A 26782-nucleotide genomic window follows, 5' to 3' on the forward strand; every position below is an offset into this window, starting at 1 on the left:
TTTATTTAATCTATTTGAGCCACTTTTAGCTTTTGTTATATTTTATCATTTTATGTATTGTGCTTTGCTTCAGCTCCAGTTTGTTGTATAAAGTTGAACTGAGTCAAATGAAAATGTGACAAGGAATATTTTTATTTAATCTCTTTGAGCCACTTTTAGCTTTTGTTATATTTTATCATTTTATGTATTGTGCTTTGCTTCAGCTCCAGTTTGTTGTATAAAGTTGAACGGAGTCAAATGAAAATATGACAAGGAATGTCATTGAATTGATGAAATTGTACAAACAAACAAAAAAATACATTGCGGTTCAGTTTGCATGTTCTCCCCGTGCCCGCGTGGGTTTTCTCCGGGCACTCCAGTTTCCTCCCACATCCCAAAAACATGCTTGGTAGGCCGATTGAGCACTCTGAATTGCCCGTACGTGTGAGTGCGGATGGTTGTCCGTCTCTGTGTGCCCTGCGATTGGCTGCTCGATGACTGCTGGGATAGGCTCCAGCACGCCTGCGACCCCCGTGGGGACAAGCGGCACAGAAAATGGATAGATGGACATTGCAGTTCTTAGTACATCAGCAACAGAAACATCAATGGTTGAAGGTACAAACTGTATAAAATGTCTACAGGAATCCACATCGTTGTGTTTTGTTCTCAGTTGACACTTGGGGGGGGGGGGTTGGTGAGTAAATGAGTCCGCACATGTAGAAGTATTGGGCTTCTGTGGGCTTTCGTTCTTCCTGAAGCCTAGTCCACTATAACAAATCTTTTGCCTTTACTTATTTGTGAACGTCGTTCTTTGAAGATGCGGAATCTTTCATTCAAAGCCATTGACGTTTGCTTTTGGGAGGATAAAAAGAAAAAAAGTGTGACGTGTTAACTCATGAAGTGAATTTTAGGCTCACCCTAAAACTGCCAGCCTCAGGTCAACGTGCAAGTTATATAACTTACTGGTTTCCCAACACTGTTGATGTCAAATTTGAGAGGAACTCCCTTTGGAATTTTCGTCTCTGAAGTTTCCACGTTACTTATGGCCAAGCGAGCCGTCATGGCGTGCAGAGTCCAAGCAGAAGGAGGCCTATGGAGAGAAACCAGGTCAAACAAGTCATTAGCCTTCTGTGTGTCAGAATTGTTCTGTGTTGCATGAGTCTTACTCAGGCTGAGTAATGGCCGTGGGATTGTCTATGGAAACAGTCAAGAATCCAGTGCTACTTGTTGATGCCCGCCACCTAATGGATAAATACAATCGATGCTTTTTGATTTCCTAATCAGTAGTCAGTTTGGAGATGTAAGGATTTTGCCCGACAGCAATGATATTGAACAACAACTCACGGTCGAGTTCTGATGTTAAGGGTGTGAGAATTTAGCTCCTGCGCCAAAGTTTGCACCTGATGTGGAGTAAAAAAACGCATGTTAAATAACTGGTTCTGACACAATGTTTGGATTCATCATCAGACACACTCATCCTACCACCTGTGATGAAGAAATGTTGCCTGGCATGCATCTGTCTGATGCACAGAAGGAAGATGTCTTCATGATAGGAAGACAGAAAAATGAATGCCGTTCAATATACAGTATCTGATTTTTGTAAAACAACCAATAAGAGGTCCACTCTAATCAGCTTTGGTAGATGTGGTAGATGATGATAGTAGCAAAGGTTTTCTCACCTTTGCCGCAGTTGAAATGATCTGTTGACTGGCGTTCCACTGGAGTCCTTGTTGGTGACATTTGTGTACAAAGCAGAAGTCCCAACATTTCCTTCAATGCGGTGATTGTATTGAAAAAAAGGTTGGCTCTTTTGCAAAAAATTTTCACTCTATGAAAAACAACTAATAATACTGCCGTTTATTGAACAGTTGTAATGCTTTTGTGTATTTATGGCTCATACATGAAATAATGATGCCAAAATTTAATAATTCACATTCTATTTAATTATCTAATTCTTGTATGTTTGGTCACGTGACAAAATAACCAAAAAGCAAGTTGTCCATGTCACGTTACTCAAAGTGAATAATTTATCACCCAAACTTTGTGGTCCGCAATGATCATTACTACATGTAAGGGATGAAAGGGTGTGAATAGGGTTACGTCCTGTTAGAAGTCACCTGACTGGGTCGCCTGAGGAGGGTCGTATTCTTTTGAGCTGCCGGACGGATAACGACCCCCTGACCTCTCTGCACACCTGGCATGACCCGAGTTCTTCATTTAGTTGCTGCTCCTCCTCCACCTCGGAACACGCCGCCTGCAACGTAATAGTAGGTACGGATGTGCCGACAAGGCAATATTAAGAAGAAATATACCATTGCTGTTTATGGACCAAGTTTTCATGTTTCCTTGTGTTACAGGAGTCCTTTGCCGACGACATGTTCGTTGACTTTTGTAGGGTTGTTTCCTTTTTGTGTGTTGCTCTTTTTTATTCAACCGAATTATGTCATCTGCCAAAAATCAAACCGAAGAGCAATGTTAACAGAGACTGGTAGAGTCACAAAAAGTCATAGAAGTGGCCTTCAGGGCCGGCTCTACGCAGGGGCAAGAGGGGGCAATGCCCCCTCAAACAGATGTCCTGCCCCCTCGAATCAAACTTTTAGAAGTGAAAAATCCGCTGATAGAAACACACGTCTCTTCTCTCATGTCGGTGCGGTGCGTGTCCTCACACAGCCTGCTGTCAGGACTTCGGGCCCCTCCTTAAACATCCAATCACTGTGAGTATGCAAATGAGGCAAGACGCAACCAGAGTGTCAAGTTACACTCAGCGTGGTAGGAGTTGGAAGAAGCAGTAAAAACTCCACCAAACTCGCCCTAATGACCCGTGATGTCAAAGTCTGCTTTATTGATTAATAGGCGTGTAAATCGCGGGTTTTGTCACGATACGATATCATATTGATACAAAGAACCACGATACGATATTTGCCAATATCTTTAAGCCTGCTGTGATTCATTCACGATACATCACGATATAGTGCTCTACGATCGATATAGAACAATATCCTGATTTATAACAATTCATACGCAAAATCAACAAGGTACTGCAAACTCTTAATTTAGGAAATGACTTGAAGCCCAAAGAGGAGCGAATTTCTCCGTCTTCTTGGACACTAGCCATAGCACCAGCCCAGGAGCCGCGTAGTTGTCGGCTCCCCTTTCACGTGCCTGCTCTGCTCACAACACAACATGCCGCGCACTGCTCCCGGAAAGAGGAAGCAAGCAACAATGAACTGGATTTCAAAATAAAGTCGCGTCTAATGTCCGAGGTCAAAAACGGGCGATATAGATCGATGTTTACGTTTTGCATCGATGCCAACAAATCGTAGAGCATTAGATCGATTAATCGATGTGTATCGATGAATCGTTACACCCCTATTGATTAATGATTAACTAATAGGGGTGTAAATCGCGGGTTTTGTGACGATACGATATCATATCGATACAAAGAACTACGATACGATATTTGCCGATATCTTAAAGCCTGCTGCGATTCATTCACGATATATCACGATATAGTGCTCTACGATCGATTTTTTTTTTTTAATAAAAAATATAGAACAATATCCTGATTTATAACAATTCATACGCAAAATCAACAAGGTACTGCAAACTCTTTATTTAGGAAATTACAAGAGTATTGTAGTACACAAAGTGCTTATTTTAACACAGAACTTTGATGTCGTGTTTTTTCTTTAAATGTGCGGCGAGATTTGTGGACCCTGAATATTTGGTCACCGCATGGCAGGATTTACAAACTGCACGTGTCTTGTCCGTTGAGCCATCTTTTCTTTGGAATCCAAAGTGCTTCCAAACGAATGACTTGAAGCCTAAAGGGGAGCAAATTAACTCGTCTTTTTGGACACTAGCCATAGCACCAGCCCAGGAGCCGCGTACTAGTTGTCGACTCTCCTTTCACGCGCCTGCTCTGCTCACAACACAACAACGCCGCGCGCACTGCTCCCGGAAAGAGGAAGCAAGCAACAATGAACTGGATTTCAAAATGAAGTCGCGTCTAATGTCCGAGGTCAAACACGGCGATATAAATCGATGTTTACGTTTAGCATCGATGCCAATAAATCGTAGAGCATTATATCGATTAATCGATGTGTATCGATGAATCGTTACACCCCTATTAACTAATGATTCACGACAACTCAAATAATAGTTAATATAACATTCATATTATATTTTATCTCCCCCCCACCCCCTGAGAGATTGCCACTTTATTGTGGTCAGGGGGTTTGCGTGCCTCAGTGACCCTAAGAGCAACCCAAGCTGGACAGGTCTTAGTGTAGAGGCCTGACAGAGTGCAATCCACTTCTCCAGGTTGAGATCTGGGCACACAGCTAACAACTGCCGTGATGAAAACACAAACAGTCATAAAAATGTGTAAAAAAAATAAAATAAAATACATGCCCCCTTCACATTTCTGACTGTCCCCTCTTATGCGCATTCCTAGAACCGGCCCTGGTGGCCTTCCTTTGCAATGTATCTAATCATCAACAAAATGTATGCACTTGTTTTTCTTCCAGTCTAATATAATTGCATGTGTGAGTAAAACGGCGTACTAATAAGTTAAATAAATTAACTGAGCCCAGTTGACTGACAGCAACAGCGAGGGATCCATTTTTAGGCATCCATGCTGAGGACCTTACCTAATGACATGTCCACTTTATCGCGAACCAACGGCTCTTTAAAATTGCGTTCATTCGTCCCAAAGGGAAGCGCGAACAAACGCATAAAATAAATAAAAATAAATCGTGACGTTTTATGCTGTGAACCCTTTCAAGCTGAATTATTGTCCAAGACCGTCCCCGCCACCCGAACGTAAATTGTGCTACGCATGCGCGAACATTATTGTTGGATTGTGGATGATGAAGTTTAGAATGTAACCCGGAAGTGGGTTCGGCTGCGTCCCATTTAGTCTGTCATAGCTAAAAACAGGCTAGTTAGCGAGATAGATTACAAAAAAAGGGGAAAAAAAGTACGGAACAACTAAAAACCAAAGTAAACAGCATCATGGCAGATGTGGGCCAAACATGCTGAAGGAATCTGTTTTTAGTAGTCACTCTAATTTTACAGCAAAATGAGAGGTAGTTAAGCAATGTAGCTCATTTTTTTCATACTGCAGCACTTCATTGACTTCATTGAGAGGTAGAAAGCAGAGGGAAGAATCCCTTGTCAGCTCCTTCACTTCCCGGACGTTGAAGGGATGCTACCAAGCCGCGGCACATTACAGATTTTTTTTATGCGGGACTTCGCTCAATCTGGCTGAATGCAAGTAGTCGCGTCTCGCCAAATAGAACGGAACCCAGGGTGTTACAAAATATTTACGTCATTACTCAATCGTAAATTCTTGTTTAAACGCAAACCACTCGCCGCTTCATTTTGAACGTTCGAAAACACAAACGAATGCGCATTGGACTTAATTCGAAAATACTGTATTCTCGATTTGGACGACTTTCTTTTTTACCTTATTTTCACCGTGCATGAGGCATCGTGTTACAAGGACGTAAGTTGGAACACGAGTAAACGCTCACTGCTTAAATGAAAGTCTTTTGCATATGTACATAGGAATAGTTGTTACTATTTTATCGTCAGTTTTTAGTGTTGTGCGTTCTGTTGAATTTTTATTTTTTCTTATAATGTATTGTATTGTTTTCTAATGCTGTATTCTATTTTCTCATTTATCTTCTCATTTCACAGCTCATTTTTTTCTTTCCTTACCAAGTCATTCACTACAATCATGTCAGGCAAAAAGCGCAAAGCAGCTGGGGCCGCTGCTGCTGAGTGCAGTGCTAAGCAGCTGAAGTTGGCCTCCACTACGGAAGGTAATAAGGTGAAAGCGTCAGGATGGCTGCAAGACCTTGTCAAACAACAGAGAGATGACAACAAGGACATGAAAGTCAACAAGAAACGTGTACGATTTATATCAGACACGCAAGAGGCAAAGCGGGACTCAGAAGGGGTCCTCTATTGGATGCTAAGGGACCAGAGAGTACAAGGTTAACACATGATTGCATGCACTGAGAAAAAAAAAGCATTCAGCTCCTCTTTTTAATCATTTTAATAACACATTGACATTTCTTTTTCTTTAGATAACTGGGCATTGATCCACGCCCAACACCTTGCCATGAAAAAGAACCTGCCTCTGCATGTTTGTGTCTGCTTGCTTGTCCCCAAATCAGAGTTGTCCACCCTGAGACATTACAGTTTCATGCTGAAAGGTCTGGAAGAAGTTGAAAAGGTACAACAACTAGATCTATATTTAGCACTGCGTCATTTAGAACTAGGGGTGTAAATCGCGGGTTTTGTCACGATACGATATAATATTGATACAAGGAACTACGATACGATATTTGCCGATATCCTAAAGCCTGCTGCAATTCATTCACGATATAGCGCGATATAGTGCTCTACGATCGATTTTTTTTTTTTTTTAATAAAAAATATAGAACAATAACCTGATTTATAACAATTCCTACGCAAAATCAACAAGGTACTGCAAACTCTTTATTTAGGAAATTACAAGAGTATTGTAGTATATACAAAGTGCTTATTTTAACACTGAACTTTGATGTCGTGTTTTTTCTTTAAATGTGCGGCGAGATTTGTGCTCCCTGAATATTTGATCACCGCATGGCAGGATTTACAAACTGCACGTGTCTTGTCCGTTGAGCCATATTTTCTTTGGAATCCAAAGTGCTTCCAAACGAATGACTTAAAGCCTAAAGGGGAGCAAATTTCCTCGTCACTTTGGACACTAGCCATAGCACCAGCCCAGGAGCCGCGTACTAGTTGTCAACTCCCCTTTCACGTGCCTGCTCTGCTCAGAACACAACACGCCGCGCACTGCTCCCGGAAAGAGGAAGCAAGCAACAATGAACTGGATTTCAAAATAAAGTCGCGTCTAATGTCCGAGGTCAAACACGGCGATATAAATCGATGTTTACGTTTAGCATCGATGCCAATAAATCGTAGAGCGTTATATCGATTAATCGATGTGTATCGATGTATCGTTACACCCCTATTTAGAACAATATATTTCAAACATAGCCAAACCTGTAGCAATCTGTCCACATTAATAATTTTAGTATATTTCATTGCCATTGTCATCACACAGGAATGCAAATCTCTAGACATCCAGTTCCATTTGCTACACGGCTCTGCGGCCAAATTGCTGTCTGGCTTTGTGTCCGAGCGCGGCTTTGGGGCAGTCGTGACGGACTTTTCACCTCTCAGGGAGCCTCTCAAGTGGTTGGATGATGTCAAAAAGGCTCTTCCAGATGATGTTCCACTCATTCAGGTAACTGGATTTGGCTTACCTGAAATTCCCAGAATATTTTCTAAACTTACTTTACTGTCATTTTTAATTGGGCACTTGATTTTGTTCTCCAGGTTGATGCCCACAACATTGTTCCGTGCTGGGTAGCATCTCCTAAACTTGAATATGCTGCCAGGACAATCCGGGGAAAAATTACAAAACTTTTACCAGAGTTCCTTACTGATTTTCCTGTGGTTGAGAAGCACCCCCACGCGGCAACAAAAACCACTAAAGTAAGTTCAAACACTGTTCTCTTGTGTGGTATTATTTCAGAAATGTATTAGGTTTAGGGCAGTGGTTCTTAACCTTGTTGGAGGTATTGAACCCCGCTAGTTTCATATGCGCATTCACTGAACACTAGGGGATACACATCGATTAATCGATACAATGCTCTACAATTTATTGGCATCGATGCTAAAGGTAAACATCGATTTATATCGGCGTGTTTGACCTCGGACATTAGACGCGACTTTATTTTGAAATCCAGTTCATTGTTGCTTGCTTCCTCTTTCCGGGAGCGCACTGCGCGTGTTGTGTTGTGAGCAGAGCACGCACGTGAAAGGGGAGGCGACAACTAGTACGCAGCTCCTGGGCTGGTGGTATGGCTAGTGTCCAAAAAGACGAGGAAATTTGCTCCCCTTTAGGCTTCAAGTCATTCGTTTGGAAGCACTTTGGATTCCAAAGAAAAGATGGCTCAACGGACAAGACACGTGCAGTTTGTAAATCCTGCCATGCGGTGATCAAATATTCAGGGAGCACAAATCTCGCCGCACATTTAAAGAAAAAACACGACATCAAAGTTCAGTGTTAAAGTAAGCAATTTGTATACTACAATACTCTTGTAATTTCCTAAATAAAGAGTTTGCAGTACCTTGTTGATTTTGCGTATGAATTGTTATAAATCAGGATATTGTTCTATATTTTTTATTAAAAAAAAAAAATCGATCGTAGAGCACAATATCGCAATATATCGTGAATGAATCGCAGCAGGCTTTAAGATATCGGCAAATATCGTATCGCAGTTCTTTATATTGATATTATAATGTATCGTGACAAAACCCGCGATTTACACCCCTAATCGATACACATCGATTAATCGATATAATGCTCTACGATTTATTGGCATCGATGCTAAACGTAAACATCGATTTATATCGCCGTGTTTGACCTCGGACATTAGACGCGACTTTATTTTGAAATCCAGTTCGTTGTTGCTTGCTTCCTCTTTCCGGGAGCAGGGAGCAGTGCGCGGCGTTGCTGCACGTGAAAGGGAAGTCGACAACTAGTACGCGGCTCCTGGGCTGGTGCTATGGCTAGTGTCCAAAAAGACGAGGAAATTTGCTCCCCTTTAGGCTTCAAGTCATCCGTTTGGAAGCACTTTGGATTCCAAAGAAAAGATGGCTCAACGGACAAGACATGTGCAGTTTGTAAATCCTGCCATGCAGTGATCAAATATTCAGGGAGCACAAATCTCGCCGCACATTTAAAGAAAAAACACGACATCAAAGTTCAGTGTTAAAATAAGCACTTTGTATACTACAATACTCTTGTAATCTCCTAAATAAAGAGTTTGCAGTACCTTGTTGATTTTGCGTATGAATTGTTATAAATCAGGTTATTGCTCTATATTTTTTATTAAAAAAAAAAAAAAAATCGATCGTAGAGCACTATATCGCGATATATCGTGAATGAATCGCAGCAGGCTTTAGGATATCGGCAAATATCGTATCGTAGTTCTTTGTATCGATATTATATCGTATCGTGACAAAACCCGCGATTTACACCCCTACTGAACACCTCTTTACTGAAAAATAAAATTATTTTTTTCAAATTCAAGACATCCTTTTTTACTGGTGCACAAAATGAGCCATGCATGAACATCACCTTGTTCAAAGAACAAAACCAACATAGTGCATGAACTCACGACAAATTACACACCTGCAATTCAGTGTCACTTCTGCTGTTGCCTTTTGCGAGACCAGTTCAGATATGCGTCATCAGAAATTTACATGATAGATCGGTGTGTTCGGACCTCCACAGGACCTCTGTCAAACCCCTGAGACTGACTCACCGAACCGGTTCGATCGAACCCAGGTTAAGAACCATTGGTTTAAGTTTAATGTTATTTATTGAAAAATTATGACTATCTTCCCTCTGTAAAATATTATTAATATAATCACAAATTTAACAAGATTACATCTTTTGTTTTTCCTCAATGATTACAATGTTAATCTACTCCTGACTGAACCGATGTAATCACATTCCCCCCCCCCCCCCCCCCTCTCTTCCCTGCAGCTAGTAGATTGGGCCAAAACAGTGGCTTCACTGCAGGTGGACAGAACCGTGGACGAGCCGAAGTGGGCCCAGCCAGGCACCATGTCGGGAATGGCAATGTTGGAATCCTTCATCGACGTTCGCCTCAAACTGTTCGGCACTCACCGTAATGACCCCAACATTGCTGCGCTCAGCCAACTCTCTCCTTGGATCCGCTTTGGTTAGTAGAAACCCTGAAGAAACACAAGTTCAACACTTATATATTCAATGCTTCACCGTGCTTTCTGAAACCCACATTTGTGCTCGGAACTCAAGACAAGAAATCATCCAAATGACGGTCCGTATCTTAAAAAAAAATCGATTCACTTGTGAGTCAAAATACTACTGTACAAAATACAGCATCTACTTATTGTAAATAAAGAAACGGATTGAAATTTTAAAACCCAGTCTGTTTTTGCTCCCTCAGAATGCAAAAAAAAAATTTTAACACCTGTACAACAGCTTTAAAGTGCTTCGGAATGGGGCTCACTCAATAAAATGGCATTCAGCGTAAATGGATCTCTAGCTAGCCCAACGATGCCGTCTCTCTCCGCCGCCTCTATCCAGAATGCGACTGTGTGGCAGTTTCCCGCGCCATCATGCGGCTTGTCTCTTTGCCTCAAACCGCTGGATTGTTTGTGTCACGGTGCTCTTCTATTGATTTCTCCAGAGAGCCAATGGTCTCAGCGGTGTATCATGAAGAGGCAGAAGTGCTTGTCTCTTGCATCCACGTGCCATAAGCACGGTTCAGTTCTACCATTGAACCCTTTTTTTATCGCGGGAAAATATGTTCCAGACCAACCGTGGCAGATAAAAAATCTGTGATATGAATAGACCACAGAGAAATATTTGTGTTCTGGTTTTACGCCTCTCGCAGGCTTAACACATTTACCGTAATTTTCGGACTATAAATCGCTCCGGAGTATAAGTCGCATCAGCCATAAAATGCCCAAAAAAGTGAAAAAAAACATATATAAATCGCTTCGGAGTATAAGTCGCATTTTGGGGGGCAATTTATTTGACAAAATCCAACACCAAGAACAGTCATGAACGAGCAACAACAGGCTAAACGATAGGTATGCTAACGTGACATATACACAAACTAAGAGCTGAGAACGACCCTGACGCGAAATTCAGAGTTATTAAAAAAAACTATTACATAAATAACACGTTAATAAAACCATCTGTGTCACTCCAATTCATTAAATCCATCAATCGGCCTTTGTCAACAATGCGTGCGCGCCGCTGACGGCTCTTGCACTTCAAAATATTCCACAGGCCCATATAACGATATATAAATTATATATCAAATAATTATTATATAAGCAATAATGTTATCAAACCATCTGTGCACTCTAAATCATTAAATCCATCGATCAAATTCCTCGTCCTTTGTCAACATCGCCGCGCGAGCGCCCTGACGTCAGCCTCGCCTTCTTCTTCTACTACTACTTTGGGATTTGGCTTTATAGAGATACATAGAAACACTAGATGATCGCTTTAGCTGGTTGACGACGTGCAGACCTGTCCACCATCTTGAAGCGGGAGTCACGGGAAATGGGCATGCTGACGTCAGCAGCGCGACGCGACGTCGCAGTCGCGTGTCAGCAGCGCAACGTCGCGTCAGCAGCTAATGATTTAGAGTGCACAGATGGTTTGATAACATTATTGCTTATATAATAGTTATTTGATATCTAATTTATATATCGTTATATGGCCCTGTGGAATATTTTGAAGTGCAAGAGCCGTCAGCGGCGCGCACGCATTGTTGACAAAGGACGATTGATGGATTTAATGAATTGGCGTGACGCAGATGGTTTTATTAACGTGTTATTTATGTAATAGTTTTTTTAATAACTCTGAATTTTACGTCAGGGCCGTTCTCAGCTCTTAGTTTGTGTTTATGTCACGTTAGCATACCTAACGTTTAGCCTGTTGTTGCTCACGTGTTGTTGCGACGCTGCGTCAGCAGCGCGGCGGTTGTTTACATAAAGGACAAAGATTGACTCGACGAGCTGCTGCTGACGCGACGTTGCGCTGCTGTCGTCACTTGAAATTCAAATTACAGTAATCCCTTGCTACATTGCGGTTCGTTTTTCGCGGTTTCACTTTTGTTTTTTTTTGAAAATTTTTGAAAAAAAAAACCATATAAATCGCTCCTGAGTATAAGTCGCCCCCCCACCCAAACTATGAAAAAAAACGCGACTTAAAGTCCGAAAATTACGGTAACTATTATATAAGCAATAATGTTATCAAACCATGTCACTCCAAATCATTAAATCCATCGATCGTCCTTTGTCAACAATGGGTGTGCGCAACTGACGGCGCTTGCACTTCAAAATATTCCACAGGCCCATATAAAGATATATAAATTAGATATCAAATAACTATTATAGGCGGCTCGGTGGCGCGCTGGGTAGCACGTCCGCCTCACAGTTAGGAGGGTGCGGGTTCGATTCCACCTCCGGCCCTCCCTGTGTGGAGTTTGCATGTTCTCCCCGGGCCCGCGTGGGTTTTCTCCGGGCACTCCGGTTTCCTCCCACAACCCAAAAACATGCTTGATAGGCCGATTGAAGACTCCAAATTGTCCCTAGGTGTGAGTGCGAGTGCGGATGGTTGTTTGTCTCTGTGTGCCCTGCGATTGGCTGGCAACCGGTTCAGGGTGTCCCCCGCCTACTGCCCGATGACAGCTGAGATAGGCTCCAGCACACCCGCGACCCCCGTGGGGACTAAGCGGTTCAGAAAATGGATGGATGGATAACTATTATATAAGCAATAGTCTTATCAAACCATCTGTGCACTCTAAATCATTAAATCCATCGATCAAATTCCTCGTCCTTTGTCAACAACGCCGCGCGCGCGCCCTGACGTCAGCCTCGTCGTTATTCCACAGATATACCGTTTTTTCCATGTATAATGCGCAAAACGTAACTAATTTATTGTCTGGGGTGCGCATTATACATGGGTACAATTTTTTTATTTTTATTTTTTTTATCAGGATATCATACGGAGGCCGCCATTACAGATATATCATACGGAGGCCGCCATTACAGATGCGCTTTCTTCTCTGCTGTTCACTTCAAACACGCTCCATACGAACACAATGCTCTCGTATCAGACGCTTGCTCGATCACCTGCTCGTTTGCTGTCACAATGTACCCTACACAAATCCGAAACATTTCTTTGCTATTGAGTTTGCTAGCGCATGCGCAGTGATATTCAGCGGCAGAATAACATCCGGTTGTTCCCAAAGATGATCTTTTTTCTGAAATAATCTTACGTTTACGGACTTAAGTAGGAGTCAAAATTTGGGTGCGTATTATACTTGGGTACAGGCTTTTTTCCAGCATCAACATGCCATTTTTAGGGTGCGTATTATACATGGGGGCGCATTATACATGGAAAAAAACGGTACTATATAACTATATTGTCGCGTTAACAAAGTTCAAGGAAAAACGTGGGTTTGGTAAACGGCTCTTTATTTAACAAAACAAACTTCCAGGCTTGTGGCGGTGTGGACTTCCAGCCACGGAAGTGGAAGAGAGCTCCATAGAATAGGACCGGGCGTGCGTAAAACCCATGACCGAGCCTCATCCACCGTCCCCGGACATCCACCCGGCCGAGCGCCGGCCCTCGACTTCCATCCACGGAGGTGAAAGACAGCTCGGTAGAGTAGGACCGGGAGTGCGTAAAACTATTGTCCGAGCCCCATCCACCGTCCATGGACAGTGAAAGAGAGCTCCGTCGAGTCAATCTTTGTCCTTTATGTAAACAACCGCCGCGCCACGCCGCGTCGCGCTGCTGACGTCACTTGAAATTCAAATTGCAGTAATCCCTTGCTACATTGCGGTTCCACTTTTTTTGGGGGGGAAAATTTTTGAAAAAAAAACACATAAGTCGCTCCTTATTATAAGTCGCCCCCTCACCCAAACTATGAAAAAAAACGCGATTTATAGTCCGAAAATTACGGTAATTGTGTTTCAATCTGTGATATAGCATAAAGGGTCGTTCACTGCTGCTTTCTGATGTTCAGATTTTTTTTGTGATTGATGCCATCAGGACACGTGTCTGCCCAGCGTGTGGCACTGCAAGTCCAGCGTGGCGGGAAGGACGCCAGTCAATCAGTCGCACCCTTCATCGAAGAGCTGGTGGTGCGCAGAGAACTGACGGACAACTTCTGCTTTTACAACGAGAATTATGACAGTGTGAAGGGTCAGTTGAGATCTTTTAAGTCTTGTTGCCAATTACGGCCTGAAAGAATAACTTTGCGTGAGGGGTTGAAAAAAAAGTACAAAAAAAAGTTGACAGGTAAAAGCTTTTTTTATTAAGATTAAAAAACTGATCGAATAAAAGGCCACTAGGTGGCAGTGTTACTTTTGGAGACGCAGTACACTGATGTACAGTGTTAAACAAGGACTTTACCAGGGACATGCGGTCAGAGGAGGCTATGCCTCCCCTGCCATCATGAAAAGGGGAAAAACAAATTCTATTGTTCTTATTATAAAGTTATTTTCCTTTTAATTTCAATAATTTTGTATCATTTTGAACCAAAATCGCTGAATATTTATAGTTATTTTAAAACCGAAGATTGCGTAATCACACGGCTCCCTATGTTGACAGGCTATGCAGTTAGACTGAACTGCTCTCTGTCTTCATGTCGCTGTTTAAGTGTTCAAACACTGTGGCTATATTAATTAATTTCCGTAGTTGAGCTGGTGCGTATAATATCTTGTGTTTTTTTGTCATCTGTCTGTAACGTCGTATTTCTTTAGATGAACAAAACGGCTTTGAAAAGAGATCTTCGGAGGTTACGAAAAAAGGTTCTCCAGCCTTATGGCAGGGGGTGCTCGTGATCCCGGGATGTAGAATAAGAGATTGATCTCCAGTTCAAATTTACAGTGAACAACTGAAGAGCAGTCCAGTGAAGAAAAAAAAAGACTTTTCTCAGAATACAGAACTCTGATTATAAAGTCAGAATTTTGACTTTAAAGTCAGAATTCTCAATTTCTGACTTTAAACTCAGAATTCTGACTTTATTCTCAAAATTCTGAGAATTAGAAATTGTTAGGCTACAGATTTTTAGTAGGGGTGTATCGATGTATCGTTTATATTGATATTATAATGTATCGTGACAAAACCCGCGATTTACACCCCTAATCGATACACATCGATTAATCGATATAATGCTCTACGATTTATTGGCATCGATGCTAAAGGTAAACATCGATTTATATCGCCGTGTTTGACCTCGGACATTAGACGCGACTTTATTTTGAAATCCAGTTCATTGTTGCTTGCTTCCTCTTTCCGGGAGCAGGGAGCAGTGCGCGGCGTTGCTGCACGTGAAAGGGGAGTCGACAACTAGTACGCGGCTCCTGGGCTGGTGCTATGGCTAGTGTCCAAAAAGACGAGGAAATTGGCTCCCCTTTAGGCTTCAAGTCATTCGTTTGGAAGCACTTTGGATTCCAAAGAAAAGATGGCTCAACGGACAAGACACGTGCAGTTTGTAAATCCTGCCATGCGGTGATCAAATATTCAGGGAGCACAAATCTCGCCGCACATTTAAAGAAAAAACACGACATCAAAGTTCAGTGTTAAAGTAAGCAATTTGTATACTACAATAATCTTGTAATTTCCTAAATAAAGAGTTTGCAGTACCTTGTTGATTTTGCGTATGAATTGTTATAAATCAGGATATTGTTCTATATTTTTTATTAAAAAATATATATATATCGATCGTAGAGCACTATATCGCAATATATCGTGAATGAATCGCAGCAGGCTTTAAGATATCGGCAAATATCGTATCGTAGTTCTTTATATCGATATTATATCGTATCGTGACAAAACCCGCGATTTACACCCCTAATTTTTAGTTATCGTAAATTCCGGACTATAAACCGCACCGGACTATAAGCCGGACCATCTGAAATTGGGGGATATTTTAGTTTTTTTCTTATATAAGCCGCACCGGACTATAAGCCGTGCACACGCGTTTTTTACAAAGAAAGACCGTTCACAGAAAGCCTTTTTAATGTTTTAATAACATGCTTTAACATGTCTTTCTAAAGATTGCCTGTGACGCAGCAGCAACACGGAAGTGTGCACGCGAGTTATTAACAAAGAAAGACTGGACACAGAAAGCTTTTTTAAAGTTTTAATAACATACCTTAACATTTCTTTCCAAACTCTGCCCGTGACGCGGCAGTAATACCGCAGCAACACGGAAGTAACACAAGACTAATAGGGCTGGATTAAAAAAAAACTGTAACACAGCAGCAACACGGTAGTACAGCACCAACAGGGCTCGTTAAAAAATATACCAGTAAAAGTAAAAAAAAGAGCTTCATTGTCTTCATCTTCCTCCTGTGCAATGGTCAAACCATCGAAGCCTTCCTCCTCGGCGTCCGATTGGAATAGTGTTAGATATCCTTCGCCTCACACTTTCTCAGTCTCTATCGTCGTCGCTTTTATGCATTTCTTCGAGTGTGATGAGGGTCTGTTCATGTTAATTTTATTCATGCACGAAGCGCTAAATTATATTAAACTAGCGAGCGACACGTATAGCTCCAGAGTAGACGGGACCACGAAATAAAGAAAAGGGTGACGCAACCGTCTTGACAAACTAGAACGTCTTCTTCGACGCATTATCTCTTCTTCGTCTGTCTCGCTCTTGCTTCCTGCTAGAGCGCCCCGGAGGCCGTAAAAATCCATAAATACGCCGCGCCGCCATTTAAGCTCTAGGGAAATAGAGCTAGATCTTTGACAGCCAAATCGATTGCTTTTAACTTAAAAGCTGCATCAAATGCATTTCTTCGTGTGTTTTCCATGAGGGTGTGTGCGTGATGCGCGAAATGTTCAAAACACAAACTAGCACGTCGTCTTCGGCCCATTATTTCTTAAATAATAATATTATAATATAATATAATATATATATAATAATAGAAATAAGAATAAGAATAAGAAGCAAGAGCGACTTGCTTCCTGCTAGAGAGCCCCCTGGAGGCTGTAAAAATCCACAAATACCCCGCGCCGCCATTTAAGCCTCGGGGTTCAAAGTAACCTTCTGAATAAAATGCATTAAAAGTTCACGTTCATTACAACTTGTTTTTGATGAGCAAAAAGTCAGAAGAATTTAATTTAAATGCTGATTGATTGGGTTTTAATACAATGCAGATGGTCCAAACAGCGTCACTGCTTTGTGTAATCTCTGAGTCACATGGCAGAGTAAGAGAAAGGGTTTAGAGCCCTTTGACGCAGGTCACCTAGCATGCATTCCTACTAAAGCTCATAATAGTCACAAGTAGGGGTGTAACGATTCATCGATACACATCGATTAATCGATATAATGCTCTACGATTTGTTGGCATCGATGCTAAACGTAAACATTAGGGGTGTAAATTGCGGGTTTTGTCACGATACGATATAATATCGATACAAAGAACTACGATACGATATTTGCCGATATCTTAAAGCCTGCTGCGATTCATTCACGATATATCGCGATATAGTGCTCTACGATCGATTTTTTTATTTTTTTTAATTTTTTTTTTTTTTTAAATAAAAAATATAGAACAATATCCTGATTTATAACAATTCATACGCAAAATCAACAAGGTACTGCAAACTCTTTATTTAGGAAATTACAAGAGTATTGCAGTATACAAAGTGCTTATTTTAACACTGAACTTTGATGTCGTGTATTTTCTTTAAATGTGCGGCGAGATTTGTGCTCCCTGAATATTTGATCACCGCATGGCAGGATTTACAAACTGCACGTGTCTTGTCGGTTGAGCCATCTTTTCTTTGGAATCCAAAGTGCTTCCAAACGAATGACTTGAAGCCTAAAGGGGAGCAAATTTCCTCGTCTTTTTAGACACTAGCCATAGCACCAGCCCAGGAGCCGCGTACTAGTTGTCGACTCCCCTTTCACGTGCCTGCTCTGCTCACAACACAACAACGCCGGGCGCACTGCTCCCGGAAAGAGGAAGCAAGAAACAATGAACTGGATTTCAAAATAAAGTCGCGTCTAAAACGCGGCGATATAAATCGATGTTTACGTTTAGCATCGATGCCAATAAATCGTAGAGCATTATATCGATTAATCGATGTGTATCGATGTATCGTTACACCCCTAGTAAACATCGATCTATATCGCCCGTTTTTGACCTCGGACATTAGACGCGACTTTATTTTGAAATCCAGTTCATTGTTGCTTGCTGCCTCTTTCCGGGAGAAGTGCGCGGCGTGTTGTGTTGTGAGCAGAGCAGGCACGTGAAAGGGGAGCCGACAACTACGCGGCTCCTGGGCTGGTGCTATGGCTAGTGTCCAAGAAGACGAGGAAATTCGCTCGCCTTTGGGCTTCAAGTCATTCGTTTGGAAGCACTTTGTAATTTCCTAAATAAAGAGTTTGCAGTACCTTTTTGATTTTGCGTATGAATTGTTATAAATCAGGATATTGTTCTATATCGATCGTAGAGCACTATATCGTGATGTATCGTGATTGAATCACAGCAGGCTTTAAGATATCGGCAAATATCGTATCGTGCGTCTTTGTATTGATATATCGTATCGTGACAAAACCCGCGATTTACACGCCTAGTCACAAGCAACACAGCCAGAATAAGCAGCAGCCAGAGTAGTATTTCAAAATAGTATTTTTTCTTCAAGATACCGCAGTGTATAAAAGTGAAAATTGTGGGGTTTTTTTGCCATTTTTCACATGTCCTGAGTGTTGTTAGTCACCTAAATGTTGAACAGAGGGTGTGTTTTACCGAACTCAAATTCCTTGTTTGGCACGCTCAAACATGGCGACTAAAAAAACTCTTAAATCTTGAATCTTGAAGTGATCAAGTCATCACAAAGATCACAAAAAAATCCTTATATAAGCCGCACCTGACTTTAAGCCGCAGGGTTCAAAATTTTGGAAAAAAGTCACGGCTTATAGTCCGGAATTTACGGTATTGATCTGGCTCCAAATTGCGATCAACACTTTACAGTGCCTTGCGAAAGTATTCGGCCCCCTTGAACCTTTCAACATTTCGCGACATTTCAGGCTTCAAACATAAAGATATAAAATTTTAATCTCAATCAGCAACAAAAACATGAATCATGAACATGAACAACAAGAATCAACAACAAGTAGACACAATCGTGAAGTGGAACGAAATTGATTGGATAATTTAAACCTTTTTAACAAATAAAAAACTGAAAAGTGGGGCGTGCAATATTATTCGGCCCCCTTGCGCTAATACTTTGTAGCGCCACCTTTTGCTGCAATTACAGCTGCAAGTCGCTTGCTCAAAGTCAAAGTCTGCTTTATTGTCAATCTCTTCACATGCCAAGACACACAAAGAAATCGAAATTACGTTTCCACCATCCCACGGTGACAAGACATTATACATGACGTACATACAAGCAAACAACACAAAATAAAAACAAGAAGGCACAACCAATGAATAATAAGAGTGATGAATAAATAATAAATAAACAAATAACACAATAAATAAATAAGAGGAGCAAAACAGAGCAAGAGTGCATACAGCAGACAGTCAGAATATAGCGCAAAAGTACAGGACGCTACGCAGAAGGGGGGAGAGAGTTCAGGATCCTAACAGCCTGGAGTATGAAGCTGTTGGTGAGTCTGGTGGTGCGGGAGCGCAGGCTCCTGTACCTCTTCCCAGAGGGCAGAAGATCGAACAAAGAGTGAGCGGGGTGACTCACGTCACTCACAATCGTGGTCGCCTTGCGGGTGAGATGGGAGGTGTAAATGTCTTTCGAGGAGGGGAGTGAAGCACCAATAATCTTACCAGCCGTGTTCACTACGCGCTGGAGGGCCTTCATGTTGTATTCAGTGCAGCTACCACCCCAAACAGCAATACAACAGGAGAGGACGCTCTCAATGGTGCTACGGTAAAACGTAGTCATGACGGCCGGATAGCACACGCTCGCCTGAGTTTCCGCAGGAAGTACAGGCGGCGCTGGGCCTTCTTCGCCAGTGATGCGGTGTTGGTGGACCAGGAGAGATCCTCACTGATGTACACCCCCAGGAACCTGGTGCTGCTCACTCTCTCCACCACAGCACCGTCGATGGTCAGCGGCAGGTGTTGGGTGTGACCCTTCCGGAAGTCAACAACAATCCTTGGTCTTGTTGACGTTCAGCAGGAGGTTGTTGTCCTTGCACCACGTGGTCAGACGGTCAACCTCCAACCTGTATAGAGTCTCGTCGCCCTTGGTGATGAGACCCATCAGAGTCGTGTCGTCAGCAAATTTCACCATGCGGTTGTTGCTGTAGGTCGCAGCGCAGTCATGCGTCAGCAGGGTGAAGAGCAGCGGACTGAGCACGCAGCCTTGGGGGGCCCCCGTGCTCAGCGTGATGCTGGCGGAGATCTTGTCGCCAACACGTACCACCTGAGGTCTCTGACTGAGGAAGTCTAGTAGCCAGTTGCAGAGGTAGGTACTGAGGCCCAGCTTGGCGAGTTTGCAGATGAGTCGTTGTGGCACAATGGTGTTGAAGGCAGAACTGAAGTCCACAAACAGCAATCTCACATACGAGTCCCTACTCTCCAGGTGGGTGAGGGCCGAGTGGAGGGCAGAGCAGATGGCATCCTCAGAGGACCGTTTGGCTCGGTACGCAAACTGGAAGGGGTCTATGGTGGGGGGTAGAATGGATCTGATGTGGTCCATGACAAGCCGCTCAAAGCACTTCATGATGATGGGCGTCAGTGCCACGAGGCGGTAGTCATTGAAGCAGGACGGGGCAGGTGTCTTCGGCACAGGTACGATGGTGGCAGCCTTGAAACACGAAGGGACGACGGCTTGCTGCAGGGAAATGTTGAAGATGTCCGTGTAGACACCCGTCAGCGCCCCAGCGCAGTCCTTAAGCGCTCGACCCGGGATGTTGTCAGGGCCCGCCGCCTTACGAGTGTTGATAGCGGCAAGCGCCCTCCTCACGCTATCAGCAGAGAGGCACAGGGGCTGCTCTTGTGGAGGAGGAGGGGCCTTCAGCGGGGAAGTGCTGTTCTGAGCGTTGAAGCGAGCAAAGAAGCGATTGAGATCGTTGAGCAGACGGATGTCGCCCTCACAGCTCTGCGGCGCGGGCTTATAGTCCGTGATGGTCTGAGTGCCCTGCCAAAGGCTCCGTGCGTCCTTGCTGTCCTTGAAGTGGGCGGTAATCCTGCAAGAGAACGCCTTTTTTGCCTCCTTGATGCCCCGGGACAGTTCAACCCTCGCTGCCCTCAAGCCAGCCTCATCCCCCGCTCTGAAGGCTTTGTCCCTGGCCCTCAGCAGCCCGAGGACAGCCCCTGTCAGTCATGGCTTCCGGTTAGCCCGAGTGACTATGGATTTCGAGTGACTCACATCATCAATGCACTTCGTGATGTAAGAGGAAACAGAGTCAGTATACTCCTCAATGTCTGTCCGATCGTCGCAAGTGGCAGCCCGCCTAAACATGTCCCAGTCAGTAGTGCCAAAGCAGTCACGAAGCGCATCAGAGGCACCCTCAGGCCACACCCGTACCCGCTTGCGAACCGGCCTGGATGCTCTCACCATTTGTCTGTATGCGGGCAAAAGCATAACAGTGATATGGTCAGAAAGTCCAAGATGGGGTAGGGGGGCGGCTTTGAAAGCTCCTTTATGTGAAGAGTAGACCAGGTCCAGGAAGCTGTCGCCACGTGTTGGAAAATTAACATGCTGGTGAAGCCTCGTAAAAACAGACTTCATGTTAGCAGGATTAAAATCCCCAGCGAAGGTGGTGAAACCGTCAGGTTGCGCCGTCTGTTGTTCACTGACAGCCTGGTACAGTTCACTAAGAGCCGCGATCCTGTCGCCTTCGATGTTGGAAGGCGGGATGTATACCGCGACTAGCAGAATCGCGGTAAATTCCCTTGGCAGGTAAAAAAAACGACACTTAATGATCACAAACTCCGCCAGTGGCGAGCAGTGCTTGCATACCACCACAGAGTCCCGGCACCATTCGTCACGGATGTAGACGCATATTCCACCTCCTCGCGATTTTCCCCCTTTTACAATGGCCCGGTCCGCCCGATAGCACGCTAGCCACTCCAGATGTACAGCAGAGTCCGGAATGTTGACAGTCAACCAAGTCTAAGTGAACACGAGCACACAGCAGTTACGCACTGTCCGGTTCGTAGATCTCAGCAGGCGAATATAATCCATTTTGTTGTCCAGCGATCGAACATTCGCCAGAAGAATGGAAGGCACGGCCGGGCGAGCTGGGTTGGCCGCCAGCCTGGCCCGGACAGCTCCGCGCTTGCCCCTCTTCAGCCTCCTCGCACACCGCTTCCGACGCTCCCTAACCGGGGGAAGAATAGCATCAGGCGAGTCCGGCGACGTTTCAGGACGGAGCAGTCCGAGCTCCTTTAATGTCCCCGCTTCAAAGTCCAGAACGCCACAAAACTTGCTTTCGCCGATGTCGAGCAGAACCTGCCTGCTGTACTTGTAGCACGACTCAGTACGCCGAGACGAACACACAAAACCTTCGGCCAAACACTCATTAAACGAACAAAACACCTCACGAGCGGGACATAGAGAGGTCGCTGCGTGTGCACGCACCGCCATCTTGAATGAAACAGATTTGTTTTTTGGGGTATTCTTCCTTGCAAAACAGCTTGAGCTCAGTGACGTTGGATGGAGAGCGTTTGTGAACAGCAGTCTTCAGCTCTTTCCACAGATTCTCGATTGGATTCAGGTCTGGACTTTGACTTGGCCATTCTAACACCTGGATATGTCTATTTGTGAACCATTCCATTGTAGATTTGGCTTTATGTTTTGGATCATTGTCCTGTTGGAAGATAAATCTCCGTCCCAGTCTCAGGTCTTTTGCAGACTCCAACAGGTTTTCTTCCAGAATGATCCTGTATTTGGCTCCATCCATCTTTCCATCAATTTTAGCCATCTTCCCTGTCTTTGCTGAAGAAAAGCAGGCCCAAACCATGATGCTGCCACCACCATGTTTGACAGTGGGGATGATGTGTTCAGGGTGATGAGCTGTGTTGCTTTTACGCCAAACATATCGTTTTGCATTGTGGCCAAAAAGTTCGATTTTGGTTTCATCTGACCAAAGCACCTTCTTCCACATGTTTGGTGTCTCCCAGGTTGCTTGTGGCAAACTTTAAACGAGACTTTTTATGGATATCTTTGAGAAACGGCTTTCTTCTTGCCACTCTTCCATAAAGTCCAGATTTGTGCAGTGCACGACTGATTGTTGTCCTATGGACAGACTCTCCCACCTCAGCTGTAGTTATCTGCAGTTCATCTAGAGTGATTATGGGCCTCTTGGCTGCATCTCTGATCAGTCTTCTCCTTGTTTGAGATGAAAGTTTGGAGGGACAGCCGGGTCTTGGTAGATTTGCAGTGGTCTGATACTCCTTCCATTCCAATATAATTGCTTGCACAGTGCTCCTTGAGATGTTTAAAGCTTGGGAAATCTTTTTGTATCCAAATCCGGCTTTAAACTTCTCCACAACAGTATCTCGGACCTGCCTGGTGTGTCCCTTTGTCTTCAAAGCGCAGAGAGGCTTTAAACAGAACCCTGAGACTACCAAAGAGCAGGTGCATTTATACGGAGAATTGATTACACACAGGTGCATTCTATTTATCATCATCAGTCATTTAGGACAACATTGGATCATTCAAAGATCCTCACTGAACTTCTGGAGTGAGATTGCTGCACTGAAAGTAAAGGGGCCGGATAATATTGCATGCCCCACTTTTCAGTTTTTTATTTGTTAAAAAAGTTTAAATTATCCAATAAATTTCGTTCCACTTCACGATTGTGTCCCACTTGTTGTTGATTCTTGACAAAAAATTCCAATTTTATATCTTTATGTTTGAAGCCTGAAATGTGGCGAAATGTTGAAAGGTTCAAGGGGGCTGAATACCTTCGCAAGGCACTGCAACACAAAAGTTATGTCCTAATCTACACACTGGTACACCTAACAATTTTGCGAGTTCATTCTGTCAATGAGAAGACCAGGATTTACCAATTGTTTAATCCTGACAAAGCAAGCTAATACAGGCGCCTGGGTCTCGGGTCCTTAACACCAAAAACTCGTGTGCCTTCTGTGACCATCAAAAGACAACACATTCTTCCGGGTTGCCCAGTTTTAAAGAAACACAATATGAATATTCAAGCATGCAAAATATTGTGTGGAGATCGTTTGAGAAACGCTAACGATAGCTGCTATACGCGCGAGGCTATTTTATGTCAGAATAGGCTGCTCTGTTAATGTTTCGAGTAAATCTACGGATCAATATGGAAATGAAACATAGGTAAGTAGCACCAATGCGTTAGATCGAACTTTAGTCAGTTTCAATCATTTTATAGGAGATCGTTCTAGAAACGCGATTGTTTACACTTTGCTGAGGCTCATGGGAGATTGCGAGCTGAGGCTCATAGGAAATTGCGGATGGCTAATGCTATAACGATAGCTGCTATACGCGCGAGGCTATTTCATGTCAAAATAGGCTGCTCTGTTAATGTTTCGAGTAAATCTACGGATCGATATGGAAGGGAAACATAGGTAAGTAGTACCAATGCAATAGATCGAACTTTAGTCAGTTCTGATCATTTAATAGGAGATCGTTTGAGAAACGCGATTGTTTACACTTTGCTGAGGCTCATGGGAGATTGCGAGCTGAGGCTCATAGGAAATTGCGGATGGCTAATGCTATAACGATAGCTGCTATACGCGCGAGGCTATTTCATGTCAAAATAGGCTGCTCTGTTAATGTTTCGAGTAAATCTACGGATCGATATGGAAGGGAAACATAGTAGTACCAATGCGTTAGATCGAACTTTAGTCAGTTCCAATCATTTTATAGGAGATCGTTTGAGAAACGCGATTGTTTACAGAGGGCTCGTTGGTTATTGGCTAGTGGGTGCATACCGCAACCCTAGTCAACCTCAGTTTGTTGCAGTAAAGCTTCTATTTTATGCGCCTTATAGTCCGGTGCGCCTTATATATGGACAAAGTTTTAAAATGGGCCGTTCATTGAAGGTGCGCCTTATAACCCGGTGCGCCTAATAGGGCGCAAAATACGGTAGTTCAAATTAAATAATGAATAAGCCACACTAGAGCAGCGTTCCCCAACCTTTTTTGTGACACGGTTAGGTGCCGGACAAATTTTACCGGGGGGGTGGGACGATGTCAGTGCCTCCCCGGTCATGAACCTCACTGCACGTCACTGGACTTAACCAATGTCCGGTGCCAATTAAAACAACAAAACCTACATTCTTGCTTAATTTAAGGATGGAATAAAAGTGAATGTTAAGGAATTAACATTTTTTTTTTTTTATCTGTCAACATTTATTTTTTTTGCGGTTTCTTTGATCCAGGTGCTTACGAATGGGCTCAAAAGAGCTTGAGCAATCACGCCAAGGATAAACGGCCATATCTGTACACCCGAGAGCAACTGGAGAAAGCCAAGACTCATGACAAACTGTGGAATGCAGCTCAGGTATCACATTTTACCCAAATTTGAGGGAGAATATTATGCAATTGAGCAGTTCTGGCTTTTAAAGCTCTCATGTTGTGGGCTAAAATTAATTTACCGTTTTTTCCATGTATAATGCGCCCCCATGTATAATACGCACCCTAAAAATGGCATGTTGATGCTGGAAAAAAGCCTGTACCCATGTATAATACGCACCCAAATTCTGACTCCTACTTAAGTTCGTAAACGTAAAATTATTTCCGAAAAAAGATCATCTTTGGGAACAACCGGATGTTATTCTGCCGGTCAGTATCACTGCGCATAGGCTAGCAAACTCAATAGGGAAGAAACGTTTTGGATTTGTGTAGGGTACATTGTGACAGCAAACGTGCAGGTGATCGAGCAAGCGTCTGATACGAAAGCATTGTGTTCGTATGGAGCGTGTTTGAAGTGAACAGCAGAGAAGAAAGCGCATCTGTAATGGCGGCCTCCGTATCATATCCGGATTTAAAAAAAAAAAAACATTTTTTTTTTGTACGCATGTATTAATGCGCACCCCAGATTTTAAGACAAAAAAATTGTTAAATTTTGCGCATTATACATTTTGGAATACAGCTGGGACAATAAATTGTGGAAGGTGAGTACTTCCTGAATACAACCAGTCAAGGGTATACCCGGCCTCTCGCCAAAAGTCCAGACTCCAGCACACCCGCCACCTTAATGAGGACAGAAGTTGAATGGATGGAAATAATGGGAAACGTTTTAATTGCTTGTTTAGAACACCAGCTCAGTGACCTAGTGGTAGAGTGTCCGCCCTGAGACTGGAAGATTGTGGGACCGGCCGGGTCATACCAAAGAGTATAAAAATGGGACCCATTTCCTCCCTGCTTGGCACTCAGCATTAAGGGTTGGAATTGGGGGGTTAGATCACTGTTGGGTTCACAACATTTTTCTGAAAATAATCTCAGAGGCAGGATATGTCTTCGATGGCAAGCGATCATCTGCAGATGGGCGCAATCCAGGCACACAGCGAGTGTGGCTGAGATCCGCGCCCTTCCTTCAGTTTGGTCGTGCCTTTTATTGAGGAACAAACAATGGAGCAAGTGTACATGAATGCATAGCTTCTTTAGACAGGAAGGACATTCCACGATTACATCTCATGACCACCGCACAACAGCGATACTATTACGGACAGAAGCAGTATGGTCGTCTCATGACTTTAGCTTAACAAAGACGTAGACTTAGTGCCTATGGGATGGATACCTCTGTGGCGTTCTCATGACTTCTACTTAAATAAGACGTTTGTCTGCTTCAGCCATCCCATGACAACCTCATGATCTGTTCATGGATAGCTAACTATGGGGATTATTGTATAGTGCGGCTCGTGACTCCAGATATGAGCTCCTTAGCCAGCCTTCTGCTCCCAAGTCATTATCACGAGGTCAAAATGTCACATCCTGTAGAATGTCTTGCACACATAAGTAGATACATAGAATCCAATGATAAAAAGTATATTTTTTCCCAACATTCCCCCCTGTTTAACATTGGAATTCATGGGAAAACAAAACATCAACTAATAACTACATATGTGTATAAATGAGTATATGCCTACACAATATAGTATAGTAACATAAAAAAATATGAACGTTTACATTCCAAAGTTTATCAGAACTACAGCTCTCCATTCGGCTTTGGCCATGTTCGTCATAATGG

At 43.2% G+C, this 26782-nt stretch overlaps 2 protein-coding genes across 6 annotated transcripts in view; one reads left to right on the top strand and one right to left on the bottom strand.

The window, feature by feature from the left end:
* Window positions 1–108: 108 nt before the first annotated feature.
* On the bottom strand, window positions 109–4834 carry LOC133165367 (UAP56-interacting factor-like). Of its 3 annotated transcripts, none has more exons than XM_061294956.1 (9): window positions 4632–4834; window positions 2292–2426; window positions 2097–2233; window positions 1659–1749; window positions 1465–1521; window positions 1324–1379; window positions 1146–1220; window positions 943–1069; window positions 109–831 (listed from the first exon to the last, which is right to left on the bottom strand). In XM_061294956.1, exons 2-9 carry the CDS (start codon window positions 2292–2294, stop codon window positions 739–741), a joined length of 639 nt encoding a protein of 212 aa, XP_061150940.1. In that variant the 5' UTR covers window positions 2295–2426; window positions 4632–4834; the 3' UTR covers window positions 109–738. The 3 variants fall into 3 exon arrangements, with proteins under 3 accessions (XP_061150940.1, XP_061150942.1, XP_061150941.1); XM_061294958.1 differs by having other exon boundaries at window positions 1659–1705; window positions 4632–4832; XM_061294957.1 differs by lacking the exon at window positions 2292–2426 and having other exon boundaries at window positions 1659–1705; window positions 4632–4831.
* A 34-nt stretch (window positions 4835–4868) lies between these two features.
* Window positions 4869–26782, top strand: part of cpdp (CPD photolyase) — a 44389-nt gene continuing 22475 nt past the window's right edge. The window contains exons 1-8 of one of the 3 annotated variants that reach the window (XM_061294953.1): window positions 4870–5069; window positions 5683–5981; window positions 6075–6223; window positions 7100–7282; window positions 7375–7533; window positions 9596–9794; window positions 13673–13825; window positions 24972–25093. In XM_061294953.1, coding sequence (XP_061150937.1) covers window positions 5723–5981; window positions 6075–6223; window positions 7100–7282; window positions 7375–7533; window positions 9596–9794; window positions 13673–13825; window positions 24972–25093 — 1224 coding nt within the window. In that variant the 5' untranslated portion in view covers window positions 4870–5069; window positions 5683–5722. Of the gene's footprint in view, window positions 5489–5682; window positions 5982–6074; window positions 6224–7099; window positions 7283–7374; window positions 7534–9595; window positions 9795–13672; window positions 13826–24971; window positions 25094–26782 lie in introns of all 3 variants that reach the window. The other 2 variants (XM_061294951.1, XM_061294954.1) reach the window with 2 other exon arrangements.

Source organism: Syngnathus typhle, linkage group LG13, assembly GCF_033458585.1.
Source record: "Syngnathus typhle isolate RoL2023-S1 ecotype Sweden linkage group LG13, RoL_Styp_1.0, whole genome shotgun sequence".
Classification (NCBI taxonomy): domain Eukaryota; kingdom Metazoa; phylum Chordata; class Actinopteri; order Syngnathiformes; family Syngnathidae; genus Syngnathus; species Syngnathus typhle.

Bases quoted from the DNA above. Each gene is read 5' to 3' on its own strand.
- LOC133165367 (XM_061294956.1), bottom strand. The intron at 1,750-2,096 runs GTGACTTCTAAC...ACCGCATTGAAG, and splicing joins TCCTCAGGCGACCCAGTCAG to GAAATGTTGGGACTTCTGCT. The intron at 1,380-1,464 runs GTGGTAGGATGA...ACTCCACATCAG, and splicing joins GCAACATTTCTTCATCACAG to GTGCAAACTTTGGCGCAGGA.